General features: G+C 43.2%; 1 protein-coding gene across 8 annotated transcripts in view; it reads left to right on the top strand.

Annotated features, from left to right (window-relative positions):
• Positions 1-15,701, top strand: part of UTRN (utrophin) — a 374,743-nt gene that overhangs the window by 22,424 nt on the left and 336,618 nt on the right. For 4 of the 8 annotated variants that reach the window (XM_040553280.1, XM_040553275.1, XM_040553279.1 and 1 more), the window contains exon 1: positions 8,543-8,705. The exons of the other annotated variants lie outside the window; for them this stretch is intronic. In XM_040553280.1, the coding sequence (XP_040409214.1) occupies positions 8,612-8,705 (94 nt within the window). In that variant the 5' untranslated portion in view covers positions 8,543-8,611. Of the gene's footprint in view, positions 1-8,542; positions 8,706-15,701 lie in introns of those variants that run through there. 8 annotated transcript variants of the gene reach the window in all.

Raw genomic sequence — 15,701 nt, 5'->3', positions numbered from 1 at the left:
TCCGTAGGTTGCAATTGGCATACAGCTTGTTTTGTTTTTTGTCTCTTTCTTTATATGTTGGTAGAACTCCAATACAAATAGAGGAGGAGGAAAAGACTGCTGAAAGTATACCTCTAAACAACCTGAACGCAACTTGCTGCAGTTCTAGCCTTGTTGGTTGGCTTTTGCCTCCTTGCTGAAAGTCTTGCAGAGAAAAATGGGATTTTTTTTTTAGCAGCACCCTGTTGCTGCTTGAGAATGAGAAGTTAAGGTAGTAATAAAATAACCTTCTGAGAACATCTACGCAGTACCTGGTAGCAGCGACAACAGCAATTAGGATAGTAGGAAAGACTAGACAAAGCAAGGAACAAATGGGCAAACATGGTGTGCCACTTAGGGTGCTTTACTTTGCATGCTGGGGAGATTATAAAAGCCCGTCAGCTGAATGGAATGAGGGTCCTGAGCGTACAAGGTGGTACATGGTATTTCAGAACCACAATCACACCTGCTTTGTGTAAAACCTTTCTCCAGACTTACTCATGTATTGCATACTTATGTGCTAGTAATTGTAAGTATGAATATATTCACTGCATACAAATTTTGAAATACATTAAAGCTGTCAGTGTAGAATATTCTTCCCCTCCTCCCCCCTTTGAATTTAAAGGCTTCAGGTTCAACATGCTTTCGTTAAAGTAACGTACAGTTTTATTTAGCCTGTTGTGAGGTTGTTCCAGTAAATGTCATATGCCTTCATAACAAATCGTACAAAATGGGCGAGAGAGGGGGTATGAAGAGCAGAAAAGCCGGTGTTCAGATGAGTGATGAGAGTGAGCACGTGCCTGCTCACACCGCAGGTTTAAGGCGTGATGCTTCACTAGGTGGCTGATAAGCGTCACTATAGCATCAGCATCTTTTAACCCTCAAAGTAGTTTAAAATCAGGAATTAAACATACGTTTTTGACATTGAATATTTATGAGAGAATGCCGTGTTGCATCACAGTAATTCTGAAGCAGAAATTGTTTGGGCGCTTCGCTTTTCAGGCTTAGGAATGTGTGTGATGTGCAGGACTTGCACAGGAGGACTTCCTGAAGCTTACGGTACCTGTGGCAGTATCTCAAGGTTTGCATGTGATTTAAACTATAAGTTCAAGTAATGCTTGGTTGTGCTGATGACAAAAACCGTACAGGTGACAGCAGTAGCAGCGTCCAAGCATCACTGTCCTCGTGAGAGGTACCAGTGGAGTTTTTGGGACGGGTGCTGAGTGACTGCAGGCTAACTCCTGCGTGGCAGTGCTGGCTTTGCTTACAAGGTTTCTGCGAATTTTATTATGATTTCTTAGTGGGTGGTGGCATGCGGAGAATAAAAGAATGCGATCCCTCTGTCCAGTGAAGCTTTGGTAATTACTCCTCCACACACTTGAGCTTGAATAGCTGAGCCTGTTGTTTTCCGTCTGACCTGACAGAAGCCTGCAAAGGATATGCACGGAGAGCTTGCTGGTAATTCTTGAAAACAAGCGAGGATGGGAACACGCGGCCTTTTGTGGGCTTGCAGAACGGAATCCCTTATTGTCCCTTAGCTGCCTGCCCCTGCCCAGTCCTCCTCCCACCACGTTTCTGCTCTTGGTGTGGTTTGTGTGAGCTTTCCCTCGGTGTTGTGGGGCTAGGAGGGGTGTCTGCTGGCCCGGCTGTCACTCAGCTCCTCAGCTGGTGCGTGGCATGGGGTGGTCCCAGTCTGCTTGGGAGCACAGGCACGGGGCTTGAGGCGGAGCACTGTGTTCGGAAAGGATGCACATCTGTCCTCACCGCTGTCAGATCTCTGCCCATGACTTTGTGTGTACAGTAACCTCCAGAGAAGCTGTTCTGTTTTGTTTATCATTGAGCATCATTTAACTGTTGGGACAAATTAGCAGGAGGTATAGTAAGCTTGCAGTTAGCTGGAGGATTTACAGAAGGTTGAGCTGGAGCACACATTTTTTGTGTGGTGGCGCGTTTTTTGTGGCCTTTAGGCTTTCAGGAAAGGAAAGCCTCATTGTGTGCAGTGTAGCTGTGCTGGCTCCTGTGCACCCAGTGCAGCCTGCCTGCCCTGAGCCAAGGAGGCATGCTGTTGCTCTGTTTGTTTATTTACTCAGATAACAGCAGTGTTATTCCAGGAGGAGGAGGGATGCTTTCATGGGACCCTTGGCAGGAGACAGTTTCCTCTCCTGGAGAGAGGAGAGCTCATCTGGAGATGTTTGTTTGATGGTATTAACTCTGTTCTCTGCAATTGCAGTGAAAAATGACGGAAAAGACTAAGTCTAGTAAGCATAAATGAGCCAAACTTCTCATATGAATTTGTCAAAACGTGCTAATGGACAAGAAGCTGCTTTGGAGGAGGGCTGTCCCTGAGCTGCCTACAGTCACCCATATAACTGCAGTGAGCAGATGTATTTTTGCTTAGCCCTGTGGTGCCTCTGATGGTTTCTTACTGACTCTTAGCCTGTGTAGTTTGGGCAGCTCTGTACAATACTCCTGCTGTTCAGTGACGGACCGGGAGGGCTGGGGGCTCCGAATGGCTTTCTGCATTTCTGCGGATCCCTCCGTTCCTGGGTAACACAGCTTCCCATCCAAGCGTGGTCGCTGTGGGAAGTCTGAAGTACTTCAGCAGCGGTTGCTGCAGAAGACAGAACAGCTCTGTGAGATGCTGTCCTTCCCCTTGCCCTGTGTGGCTTTTCTTTTTGGAAAAGGATGAATAAAATCCATTGTTGCACATGGGGAGGGAAGTAGACTGGGTCGGGGGAATGTAATACTAATTCTACCAAGACTGATAATAAACATGTATTCTTCTGATAGTTCAGTGGCAATAGAAAAATAAATATTGTGTGCTCTAACTGGTACAGCTGAAGAGTTAATGTCTCGCAGGGTGCTATTTGATCACCCAAGTGTCATTGCAGGGCGTAAAAATAAAAACATCCACCTTCTAGATGTTTGATGCTGCAGTTACTTGTGGCACTTGCTAACCACCATCCCCTCAATCATCACTCTGACCGTACTGCTGTGGAAATACGCTTGTGATAAATTTAAGAGTGATCATCTTCCCTCCTTCATCCCCAGCAGCAGGAGGTTGGGCAGCATGGCTTTGCTTTCAGGATAAAGGCAGCATTAGCTGGTAGAGGCTTTCTTAGCTGGGGGTGCTTTGGCAAGCAGAGGGCCACAGGCTTGCACGTGCTCCAGAAGTGCTCCCCAGGCTTCCTGCTGTGCCCTCTGCCTGCCTCGAGGTGAAACCCAGCACCTTAGCACTGCTTTGCCGGGGGAGTGCTTGGTCATATTTAGGGAATAGTTCAGTTGGAAGGGACCTTCATATACCACCTAGCCCAACTGCCTGCCCACCTCTGAGCTACCCAAAGGTTAAAGCACATTATTAAGGGTGTTATCCAAATGCCTCTGAACACTGACAGGAGTGGGATGGCTGCTCCTCCTGGCTTAGCAAGGTCTGATGCTGCTCAGAGTGCACATATACGCATATAGTGTGTGTGGGGGGTACGTGTACGTTGCTTCTAGTGCTTTTAGCCATGCACGTGCATATGGGCTTTGGAGTACTCGTTTGCTTTTACGCTGCTGATGGGACTGTTCTGTGAGTGTTCTCCGTACTGGTGTGCACCTTGGCCAGCATTTCTTATCAGAACTACATTTAACTGCTGTGGACCAGAGCGGGTACCTATGGAGTCTGCTCAAAATTAGATCAACCCACGTAACTGCAGTTAGGAATGAAATCTTGCAGGTTTGTCATTCTTCCAGCCCACGTTTTCTAAATTGAAAACAATGTATCAAAAGATGCTTTCTAATGAAAAATCCCTATGAAATTCAGAAGAAAGTTTTGAGATGTTTCTGTTCTCGGAGGCGGAAACTGGCATTTACAAAACAAGATGCTGTCCCGTGGCTGTGGCCAGCAGGCACCAGGCTCCTGCTGAAATACACATTGCGCCCCAGTGTGCAAGCACCAAGCCACGTGTCGATCTGGGATCGAATGGGTTTCGTTTTATAAAGGTGCCTGCAAATGAGCAGGAGCCTTTTTTCAGGAGGAGCACTCAGTGTTTGAAATGAGACGAAAAATGCGGCAGGCAGCTGTGCCTCCTGTTCGACCTGCTCCGGCTCCTCTGGTGCTGCTGGGAGCAGAGGAGGCTCAGTCAGGGTGCTTTGTGGAAGGGTGGTGCTGGTTGGGTTTCCCAGGTACGACTGCAGTGTAACCAACACATCCTGCAGACTGATGTGCTCCAGAAACTTAACCGAGTTTACATTTGAAACGTTCGCTTCGGTGTCTGTACAAGAGACTAAAGGACACTTCCCTCCGCACCGCCTGCCCTCCCCCAGATAAGAGTAACTAAAATTGTGGATGTCACACTTTATCTATAATTCCTGGTATTTCCTCCTGCAGGGTGAGCCAGTTGGTTAGTTGCAGCAGCCACGAGTGCTATTTCACAAGGGCACCATGTGCCAAGCCCAATATTACTAAAACACTGCGTGCTGAAAGTGTTTGGTGTCGGAGCCGTCTGTGTGAGCGCTGCGATGGTATCAGCACGTTATCTTTTCTGTGGTGCTCTAACAGCTGCAATACTCAAAACCACGTTCCTTTTCCACAGTAGCGAGGCCAGTTCTAGTTCATGTGCTGCTGAACATAGAATTTGCAGAGTGCTTTATGCTGCCATGAACCTGCTGCACAACAGGGGCTGCAACTGAGATGCTCAGCACTCTTCGTTACCCATCTGATGTTGCTGTGGGCTTCCTGGGAGTAGAGGTTAAACTAATTACCAGTTTCCATCAAAATGCACTCAAAACATTGCTTTCTGTTTAAGTTCCTGTCATTGCCTTTTCAGCATCCTTCTCTTCAGCATTGTCCTCTAAGCTCTCTTATTTGCTCGCTGAAGATCCAGCGTTGGGTGGTCTGCTAATTCAAAACATGTTTGTCAGGCCAGTGGAAAAAAAGTCTGTCATGTTGTGGTGAAATAAAACATCCAGAACAAAATTATGGGGTGTTAATGTCACACAGCATGAGAAGCGCTCAACTAGAAGCTCATTATAGCAGCGTTAGGAGGGGTAGGGCTGGAGAGGTAGCTCAGAAACCCTGCAGAAGTGTGCTCTGTCTCTAGGAAGGAGAAAAGCTCTTGGCTCACTTGTGACAGAGTTCCTCCTTCACCTTTCTTCTCTGTATTTTCTTGTTCTGCCCCATAAGAAATCCTCTCGGTTTTTTTCTTCCCTCTCTTCCCCCTCCATAAAACCAGCCTTTTCTTGCAGACTTGTCTGGAAGGGTGGAAGTTCAGAGAAGCGTTAACCAGGCCCTGCTTGGAACAAAGCTGGAAGGAGGGAGATAGTGAAAACGAAGCCAATTTCCTCTTCTCCAAGTCAAGGCATTCAAGGCTCTTTGGAAGGCTCCCCAGAACCAGATGGCAAGGAAGAAATGGAAACCAATCTCATTCTAGACAACTGAATTGCTTACGGGGGATTTTTGTAACTAAAGGATGTCGTCCTCTGCTCCAATTATTGCATGCAACTGTGAACTTTAATTTCACTGTGAATCTGGTGCTGACTTTGTGCCGGGGTGACATGGAGAAGTGGTCTTGGGTATTTCCGAGCTCACCTTCAAATGAACTGATGAAATTCTTTTTTTCCCCCTCTTTTCCCACTTCTGTGCCTTCTCTCTTCTGCTTTCCTGCTGCATGGACTGAGCTATTGATGTGTAGTACTTCATGTATGACATGTGGCATTCAGGCCTTCTCAGAAAGCAAGGTCTGAGCTGCCATCTAAGCTGCAGTTCTGAAAACTGTCGAAGCTAACTTGTCTTGTGTTGAGCCTAGGCTTATTTTTCTCCCGTGATTTGTAATACACGGGTAAGCATAAAAGCATGTGATTTCTCCTTACTAGACTTTTGTTTAGGCTTGACTCTACTTTTTGCTTCTTACTGTAGTTTCAGCTGGTCTGTTTGGCTGGTCTTTTTTATCTTACATGACGATAAGAAGACTAGGCAGACAGCCAGCTGCTGTTGAACTATAATAGAGTCGGTGGTATGTACAAAATTTTGATTACTGCTGTCAACACCAGAGTGAATAAAAGAGAGCACGTACTCTAGGCAGAGAGCTGCTAAATAAATGGCCTATTGAATTCAGTAGTAGTAGGAATAGACCATCTCCTAATGAATGAAGTGTCTTATGGAGAGTGTGTGTGTGAGTGTGTTGAACTCTTGAGTTTGTTTAGGAAAACAAAAAAAAAAAAAAACAAACCTCTTTTGCCTTCTTCTAAGATTACTTTTCCCCAAAGCTCCCGTTTCTTTCTTACTTATCACCTCTTGTGGTTAATGCATGGATTTCACACCCAATACTTCAGCCTTTGGCAGAGGCCATAACCTCATGTTCTAAAATACAGCTTAAAAGAAAAAGCTTTCCTAAAGCTACCTTCTTTGTAACATTATTTTCACATCAGAACCTATCTCCACATAAGCAAGACATTTTGTTTAAAATGAAGGAAAAAAAAAAAACACCATTCCCCCTTCCCCCCACAATACCTTTTTTGAGGTAATAGTCTCAGTGTATCTTCATATTGAAATGCTGGATTTTTGGAATAAAACTTTTGTGTTAGATTAAAGCAACTTCTCTAATGCGTGCTATGTAACGTGCAGTGGCAGGCAAAGCTCCAAAGTATAAATTCTCTGGAAGCTCTTTGGTGAATGGATGGCTTCCCTCAGCCCCTCTAATACCTTGATGTTGAAGCTCGGGGAGTGATGGAGGCTCTGAGATGGTGCTGGTCTCACAGCCCTGGCTGGCTGCACATCTTTTCTTTACTGAGGAGTGGGAAACCTCAGTGTTGTAACAATAGCCAACTCCTGGAACTCGTGCCTGTCTTTCTGTCTTGGCAAGTGCCTGATGGAGAAGGTCTTGATTTGGTTTGGGCCTTGCCTGGGAGGAGGATGCAGGGCCTGCCTGCAGTAGGTGAGACGAGGTATGGGATCAGCAGCAGGGCTCTCCTAGGGACCGCAGGCCAGCCTCATCAGGACCTGAAAAACAGAGTTGAGGGGCTGTTGGTAGTAATTCTGGCATGTGTGGATAGCTGCCTGCTCATTGTCACTGTGTGCTTGGTAGAACTGGCGGCGTCTCTTTCTTGTGCTTTTGAAGTGCTTTGTTACAGTAAGTTTTAGATTTGTATTTGCTATGGCAAAATAAATCATCTTTGTTTTGTTTCAAAAATAGGAATCCTAGTTTTAAAACTTTATTACCTTTGCATCTTGCTTGCAAGGTCCACAGAAATGTTCGGATACAAAAGTCTGATTTAGCCCCATGAATGTACGATTGTCTTTGTTCATGGAAACAAAACTCTTCTTGTGTGCATCTTTCAGTCTTCAACTTTGAGGAATTCTTAAAATTGGAGGGGGGGAGGGAACAACCCCACCCCACAAAACAAAGTAAGACTGATTCCTGCCCCCAGTAAACTTAGAAAAATATTGATTTTATTTATTTACTTATATCTTCCTCCCCTGTCCTCCAGCAGTGTCTGTCAGGTATGTGATGGTGAACTGGATCCTAATTAAGAGAGAAAAGCTGCAATTAGAACAGCTGTCACAGCAGAATATACCAATACAGGCGAATCAAATAGCACTTGTCTTTCTGCTGCGGAAACCAGTTCTTCTGTGCACAGCTCTTCCCTGATTGCAAGGCCCGTATTTCTATGCTATATTTAACCTTCTCCTGCGCTACTCTTTTGTGACTGTTGGAATTCTGTACAGCTTAATATCCCAAAATGTAAAATTTGGAATCCCATGCCTTTCAAAGGTACAGAATAGAAAGTCCTCTCCATCTGATTATAAAGTTGACAACAGGATGTTGAAGGTCAAGGGATTAAATTCCCCTTCCGTACCGACGGTAAATGCAGTTTAAAGGCCCATTGTAAAATAACTCTGATGCTGCCGTAGCCTTTTATTATTAACCTCCTGCTCTGGTAGGCTGTGGTTTGTCTTGTTTGGAATTACTGCACAGTGGAAAGCGCATACCTAATCAGTTTGTGATTCTTGCATCCCCACGGAGGTTATTTGTGGGACTTTGAATGCTGAAATCTGGCATCACAATTTTCCTGTGATCCTTTGAAGTACCGTTAAATGGCATGGCTGCTCACCTTGCAGACTGGTTCTGGTTTCACGTCCTATCAAGCACGTGGGGAAAAAAGTGTTACGGTAATATTGCATGCTTCGTGCAAAGTAAATGCTAAAAATATTTAGGGTTCTTAAAATAAGTACGTTTGACTAGACGGTTTGAACAGAAAAGGAAAATTGCCACCTTCTTTCCTGTTTTCTGCACATAGGACGTGACTTGTCAGTGCTTGAAAGCTCGAGTGTTCTTCTGTTTTCATAAGGAATAGCAAAGCGGTGTGTTCATCGGTTTCTGAGGAGAAATACCTTAATTCGCTTGGAACTTGTTACTTGTTTATAGGTGGCTTTTAGAAAGGTTTGTTTCCTGGATGGTTTCAGTCTCGGTGTGGCTGAATGTGTCAAACCCTCTGAGGGAAACCAACGCTTCCCTCCCCCTCGAATCCCGGCATGCAGTTCTGGTGCGGGTGTTAGCGTGCACTTCCTCTCCATCTTCACTTTCCTGTTTTTCAAAGACTGAGCTTGATCATGAGTGTTCAAACAGCCAAAAAGGTTGCGTGGAAAAAGTACAAGGTTGCCGTGCCTCGGGACACTGACACACAGACCTGTTATCCCCCGCTGGGTGAGTGCATGTTTAAGTGTATTTTCAGAGCTCTATGGATGAAAGGATCCAGCCACCAGGGTCTGTTCTTATCTTCTCTGCAAGCTACTTTGACTGATTTAGCTCAAGTTTGCTGAACCTAACAGGAGCAGGTAGTCGAAGGCATGGCAGGAAACAGTACAAGGGGAAGACTCTTCACAGTCTGTTTAGTTTTTGTGGCACTGCTCCACTGTGAGCACTGTGAGACGTGTGGCTGCTCCGCACCTACAGCTGCAGGACCTGCTTTGTAACGCTGGGCACGTTCCCTTTCACGTGTAAGATGCTAACTTTTGCGGTGTAAGTCTTATTGCAGTTCTCTCGAAGTGAAAGACTTGATACCCCTGCTTTTCTTAACCTACACGTTGTTATGGTGAATTTAGTATGCAATGGTATTTTTATTCTGTATGACTCTGCTTACTGTGTTTCCCGGGACTTCCATACTTATAACAGTTCCTTCAAACCTATTTTTTTAGTTTAACTTTGACATCTCCAAGGATCAATATTTTTTTGGGGGGGAGTGTGCTTTGGAGGAAAAGAAATTGGTGATGTTTCCCTTTCCTTTTCTTTCTGCCATCCTGCTTTGAGACAGAATGGGAAATACACTCTTATGATGCAGTAATTGACAGATGGGAGCTGATTATTTTGTGAACTGTTGTCGGAACTTTGCTGGTACAGAATTGACCAATCCACAGAGAACTTGGTCCATTTCATTTCACTTGACTTCTGGCATGACATATATATATGTATTTGTTCAAAAGCTGGAGTCTGACTATGGCTTTTTACGGCAAGAAAAGCAATGTCTTAAGATACAGCAGCAGAATGGCTAATTTTAAATAAATAAAACGATGGGCTGAGGCTCTCTGGTCTTACGTGTGCTTGCAGTTAGAACAATGAAGTGTTTGGGTGTATGCCAGTTGGGTTGAGATCAGGAGCTATTCTCTCATGGCCCAATCTGAACTTCTAGAGCTGAAAAAAATGTCGTAAAAACTCCATAACTTGGGTGGAGTTCCTTTGGACAGTGAATCTGGAGAGCTCGTTACATTACAGGTTAGAGAGATCTGGTGTTCTTCACAATATGCATATATTCAACGTGCTAACGAGGTACACCTTTGGTTGATTACTTTTGTATGCAGATAAGAGAGTGATGTTTGCATGCTAGGCTAGTGTAAAACTCCTAGTTTTACACTAGAGAGGTGGCTACTCATTTGTTCCCATGCTTTATATGCTCGAGCAGGCAGTCCTTAGTGACTGTTTCGTAAGGCCAACGTACCTCCATATGAGCTGAGAGCCCGCTGGTTTTTAAAAGCATGTATGTCGTGGCTGCTATATTGCGATTATATCTTTATATATAATTTTAAAAATATATTTTTATATAAATAAAATATATTTGCAATCAAACAACAGGATTTTTTTCTAAGAAAATCCCCGTACTGTAATGTTCTGAACTTTCCACAAAGTGTGGGACTGTAGACCTGCTTTCTGGGAGGGTGGTGTTCTTGAATTCAGTCATCTGCTCGTTCTCAAACAGTTTTTCTCACTCTGTATTTGGAGCAGTTGATAGACTTGTGTCTTTGGACAATTGAGTTAAAAATGAACAGAGAAGAGAGCAAAAAAATCTGAAAAGAGGTAAAAGGTGAGATGCATGGCAGCAAAAACTTGAAAAGGAAAAACAGAAAGTAAAAAGTGAAATCTCAACAGGGGGCACGGGAGAACATTTCTCCAGGTAAGAGAGGATAAATATTTTAATAAAGCACTTCTAGAACTATATTCAACAGTTACTGTTCCTTCTTCACATCCATCAATGTTCACAAAAGTCCAGAATGTAAATAACGGGGACACTTGAAGTTTAGGAAGCACCTTGTGTGCAGCTCTTTGGCTAGAAGGTATAGGGGTTATTTGTTAGCTCGTAGACGTAGTGTTGGCAGAGGTGCAGCCTTGGTCTTGTTGGTTTGTTGTTTAAATGCTGTAGATTTCCTGAACAGTAAGAAACGTGGGTGGGTGAGAATTGGTGGGGCTGGTGGCAGGGAGGCTGAAGCTCTTATCTGGTAAAGTGTGTGAATGTAAATGAGTTAGTTCAGGCGAAGCCTAAATGGGTGAGTCTTCTGTCCTCTGGAGTCTGAACAGCATGGGAAAGGGCAGGGGAGGCTTCTGCCATGTCTCCAGCCCGATGTGGATGAAAAGGATTGTGATTTCTCCAAGGACTCTGAACCTCTTGAACCCGTGTGGGGTCTTTTTTGTGAAATGGTACTAAATGCTTTGGAGAACAGTGCAGGAAAGCCTGTAATGAAAATTATGGCATCATCTCCTTAAAACAAGCACGTTAAGTTGGAGATTGGTTTATGGCCTGAAGCGTACTAAATATTAAGTTATTGGGATGTCCTTCTTTATAAAGGTCTAATCTCCTAAAAACCTTGAAAGCTCTCAAGCCAGTGCTGGGAGTGCAGTGGCACTGGTGGGCTGCGTGGTGCCTGGCCGTGGCCAACGCTGGATCTTTATCTGAGGGGAGGAAATGAGAGAAGGGCTCTCTCACTGTCTTCACCTGGTAAAGCAGATGGGCTCTCCTGTTCATCGCTGTCCCATGTCATGGGAAAGTGTTTATCTTCATCCAGGAGAACTTCTGAAACTATTCCAGAAAAACTGGTGGGCTAAATTGTAGCTGTATTTATCTATGCATTCCCTAGCAGTGTAGCTACATTTCGTGTGATGCTTTTTAAAATTTTTCTCCTGCCTCAAGTGCCTCGTTGTCTAGACGACTGTCACTCCTCCATTTGTGGGGAGGTTCCTTACCTATATGAAGAAGGTAGGAGAAAGTTGCAAGTTGTGTGAAACTTTCTGAAAATGCATTGCCCTTTGGCACCGTTTCTGTAAAATACCAGCTCTCGAGGCCCATATAGCAGTCTGCAGTAATTGAATGACCTTTGTTACTGATACCTTTTTTCATACTGTTGTCAACAGAAGTAAAAGAGATCAGTTTACGTGTTATTGTGTGAGCTGTTCAGTCTGCGCCCCCCCCTTTATTTTTTATAGCAGTGGGAAATAACAGCAATGACATAACTGAGGTGTTCTGCAAGGTAATAGCTTAAATGTTTTCTGTGTGTGTTTAATTGTGCATTTAGTTTCTGTAGACATTTAGGTATCCCTTCTTGATCAATAGCCTCCCTTTGGAAATGCTAAGAACACTAGGTTACAAATTAAAAACTTCCTTTCAGGTGGGAAGAAATTTGTGTTCTCACAGAATAGATGCACTGGTAGCAGCTAGAAATCATTTTTATCATGAGACCATAAACTGTTACAATAGCAAGAATATTTACTGTATTGTTCGTGTTACTGTGAGCGGTTGTGAAGCCCTGGGTTGGTTCGTTTGCTTAGCAGAGTTGTGCTGGAGGGTCGGTTTCAAATTTGTTTTATTTAAAGCAACTCTGGCTTTTGCACACATGGAAACTGTATATTTCTTGGCAGCAGGTGATGATGAATGTGCTTTGAAACACAGTGTAGTTTTAGATGAAATGCACAAGAGCAGATAGTTTTCATATTGCATAGTCTCATTTTGAGTCTTCACGTGAACTGTTTTTAAGGCTCTGAAGGACTTTTTTTCTTAGCTCTCTCCTCTTCCTATGTACATTAAATTCAGTACACATGCATACCGAAAAAGTGGAAAATATTTCTGTGTTTTCTTTCTTATAGCCCAGTCACTTCGGTAAGCTGCAGGGGAGTTTTTTTTGCTGTTGGATGTAGTCCGTGGCCCTTTGCATTGTCGGATGCAGTTAGTGCCTGTGACTCACTCTTGCCGTATGGAGAAACTGTTCCTCTCGCTAGTGAATAATCTGATGTTGGTTCGCTTTTATGTTTTCACTGAAATGTTCTGACCCTTAACTGGAGGGCTCCATATGCTTCCTGTTCTGGTCCCTTATGAATAGGGCAGGAATTGGCAGGGATATGGTCTGCTATGTGACCTAATTTGTATGGCGTCTGGGTGGAGTGCATTGTAATCGTCACGGAGCGAGGGGCTGAGAAAGCCAGTCGCAGTAATTCCCTCGCTGATCCTTCCCGCGGATAAAAAGCGGGCTAGTTTTACAAGGGAAGGAGAGGGATTGTCGTTTGGCACTTGTTATGTGCTGAGATGAATTTTTATCCGAGCGTTCAGACGAACAGCGAAGAAAACGGTTAAAGAGTTCTCTTCTAAAACTCGGAAGCAGCGGGTGTGGTGGCTGAGTTGAGGGCGGTGTGGAGCGGCACTCCGCAGCTTTCCCCTCGTGTCCCCCCGGATCAGAGCTGGCGTGCAGCAGCAGTCACTGATAGCTTTATGTAGCATTTGGCAGTTAAGAGCTCGCAGTATCGCTTCAGACGGCAGCAGCATGGTTGCATCTGTCTCTCACTAATTGTGGCTTTCATACTGCACCGATAGAATATCTCCTTTTTGTTGATATAAAGCACCGTTCAGGCTTGCTTAACTATTCTGGGTGTGATTAACTTGAAATTAGGACCTGAGAAGTGCTCATTTATAGTATGTAGGTGCGTTATTGTGTTGTATGCCTGGAATAAAAAGTGGGCCAGGCAGATACTGGAACTGTGGCCATGTTAGTAAAAGATCACGTATTTCCCATTGTTCCAGGAAACTGTTTGAAAGGGGAATATTTTTAATTTATTTTTTTAGCTGAGACTAACTTCATAAAGAGTGTGTGTGATGATCAGGCAGGTCCTGTCCCAGCCTGTCTCCTTCTGTGTTGGTGACTGGTCCAAACCCAGCACTTTTGTGGGATTAACTGAGCTGCGTGTCCATCCTCACTGACACTGATGCTTCAAGACTACCTTCCTTAGGTAGAAAGAGAATCACGCTGTGTTTTTTTTGAGTTGGTGAAGCAAATCCTGTCATATTGTTTATTTTGTTTTCTTTCAGATGTACATTTCTAGTCCAGGAAAAGTATAGCTCAATCCCTTTCAGCTTCAGATTGTTTTAAAAGGTTCTTAGCTGGTTTAATGTGCTGCAACACACAATATTTTTAAAGCAGTTCACAAAACTCTTTGCACACTGCTGAAATCAACTTCTTGATAGCTCAGCTATAGTAAACTCAATATTTACTTGGGCCGTGTGACCGAAATCTTTTTATATATAAGGAAAATATTTACTTCTACTGCTGCTTTTAAGGTAGCAAAGAGATAATAAAGTCTGTATTTTCTGAAAGTAGAACAATAGATCCCTCTAAATAAAGGACCGATGAAACTATATTATCTTTCATAGAGGCAGTCTCTATGCAGATTTTTGTCAAATTTCTGTCAGACATACCACTTTCTAATAAATAAATAAATAGCTACTTATCCACTTGTAACCCAAAAAGCACATAAATGTGATAATGATATTTTTAGTAGTTGAAATATAAACCTGGAATTCAATATCTGAAAACTAATCGGTGTAACTAAAAAACAGTCATTTTCTTTTCTCTGATTTTCTGCAGTGTAGGTTTTGCTTTATATTTTTCGATCAAATAATATGCTACTAAATTTTGTTGTAGTTTTCCTTTCAATGAAATAATATTTTAAGCTTCAGTTTCCTTATGACAGATTCAGATTGAAGATTATACTCTGGAATTCTTAGCACTTTGTAAAAGAAAGGCGAAAAAATGCTGTCAGTTGATGCCTCACCATCATCCCTGTATCTGTTTTCTTAAAATCTCATGTCAGCATTCCATATCTAATCTACAAAAAGTAGCTTAAAGAAAAAGTTCCAAGTGGGGGTTATACAGATAACTTTCTTGTGGGGACATGCTTCAACCTTTTGTTTGGCAACCTTGAGTCTCTCACAATGACCAAGCTCATTTGACAGTTTAATAAATGAGAGAATATTATTGATGAACTTCAGTATCAAATGATGAGTTATTCATAGTGTACTTTGTGGTAGTAAAGAAGCAGTAAATGCTCTGTACATTTATAGAAGCAAGAGTTTTTTTTGACCTGTAGGCAGAGCTGATCATACCGAAGTTAACATTAGCAGCAAGAGTTGCAAGTGATAACACCAAGGCAGGATTATACCAATTGCATTGCACCTCTTACATTTTTAGTTAGCCTGATGTGGTTTTATTTTTGTCTTTAGTGTAACCAAGCAGTATGTTCTTGAAAATAATCAGTCTGTTATTCCCATTTAAAGATACAGTACTAATATACTACTAGAAATATTTTAGTTTTTGAGTAATTTATCCATCAGTGACTACGGGGGAAAAAGTATTTGTTTTAACCAAGTCTTTTTTACTGGTTTAGCAATTGAAAGAGAAAGCAAAACACTGCTGGCCAAATAAGATACATAGTCATCTTGTGATATGTCACTTTGGCAATGGATGAATATCAGAAATCCGCACTGTTTAATTCATTGCTAGGATCAAATGATTTATATGAATGACAGTGTGCAATACTATAATGCACTTTCTTGTGTGTAGACTATCCATCTTTTTTTTTTAACTTTCTTAGCAATAAAAACATTTTCAATAGTGGTGTCCTCAGGAGCCGAGCTGAAATTATTTTATGGCCAGGTAAACAGTCATGCTATCTTATCTGACATTTTTCCCTGAGCTGTGGAGAGACATTTTTCTGTATAAATAGTAGTAAGGATGCCTTACGGCAGTTGATGCTGTCTTTATTAACTGCAAAACAGCTTTGTTGTTCCACCCTGTTGTGGGTGGACCTCGGCCAGCAGCTATGCACCCACCCTGCCGTGCTCTTGCTCACTCTCCTCAACGGGACTGGGGGAGGAGAAAGATGGAAAAGATTATGGGTTGAAATATGGGCAAGGAGATGGCTCGACAGTTACCACTGTGGACAAAGCAGACTTGAGGAAAATTGATTTAATTCATTGCTGATTAAAATAGGGTTAGATGATGAGAAACAACAACAAATAAAATGCTCTCTCCCTACCTCCCTACTTCTTCCCAGGCTCAACTTTGCTCCGCTCTTTCCCTCTAGTCTTCTCTACCCTCTGAGCAGCCCAGG

Source organism: Cygnus olor, chromosome 3 (genome assembly GCF_009769625.2).
Source record: "Cygnus olor isolate bCygOlo1 chromosome 3, bCygOlo1.pri.v2, whole genome shotgun sequence".
Classification (NCBI taxonomy): domain Eukaryota; kingdom Metazoa; phylum Chordata; class Aves; order Anseriformes; family Anatidae; genus Cygnus; species Cygnus olor.
Note: the sequence above shows the minus strand (reverse complement) of the source record. Positions and strands in the feature narration are given on the sequence as shown.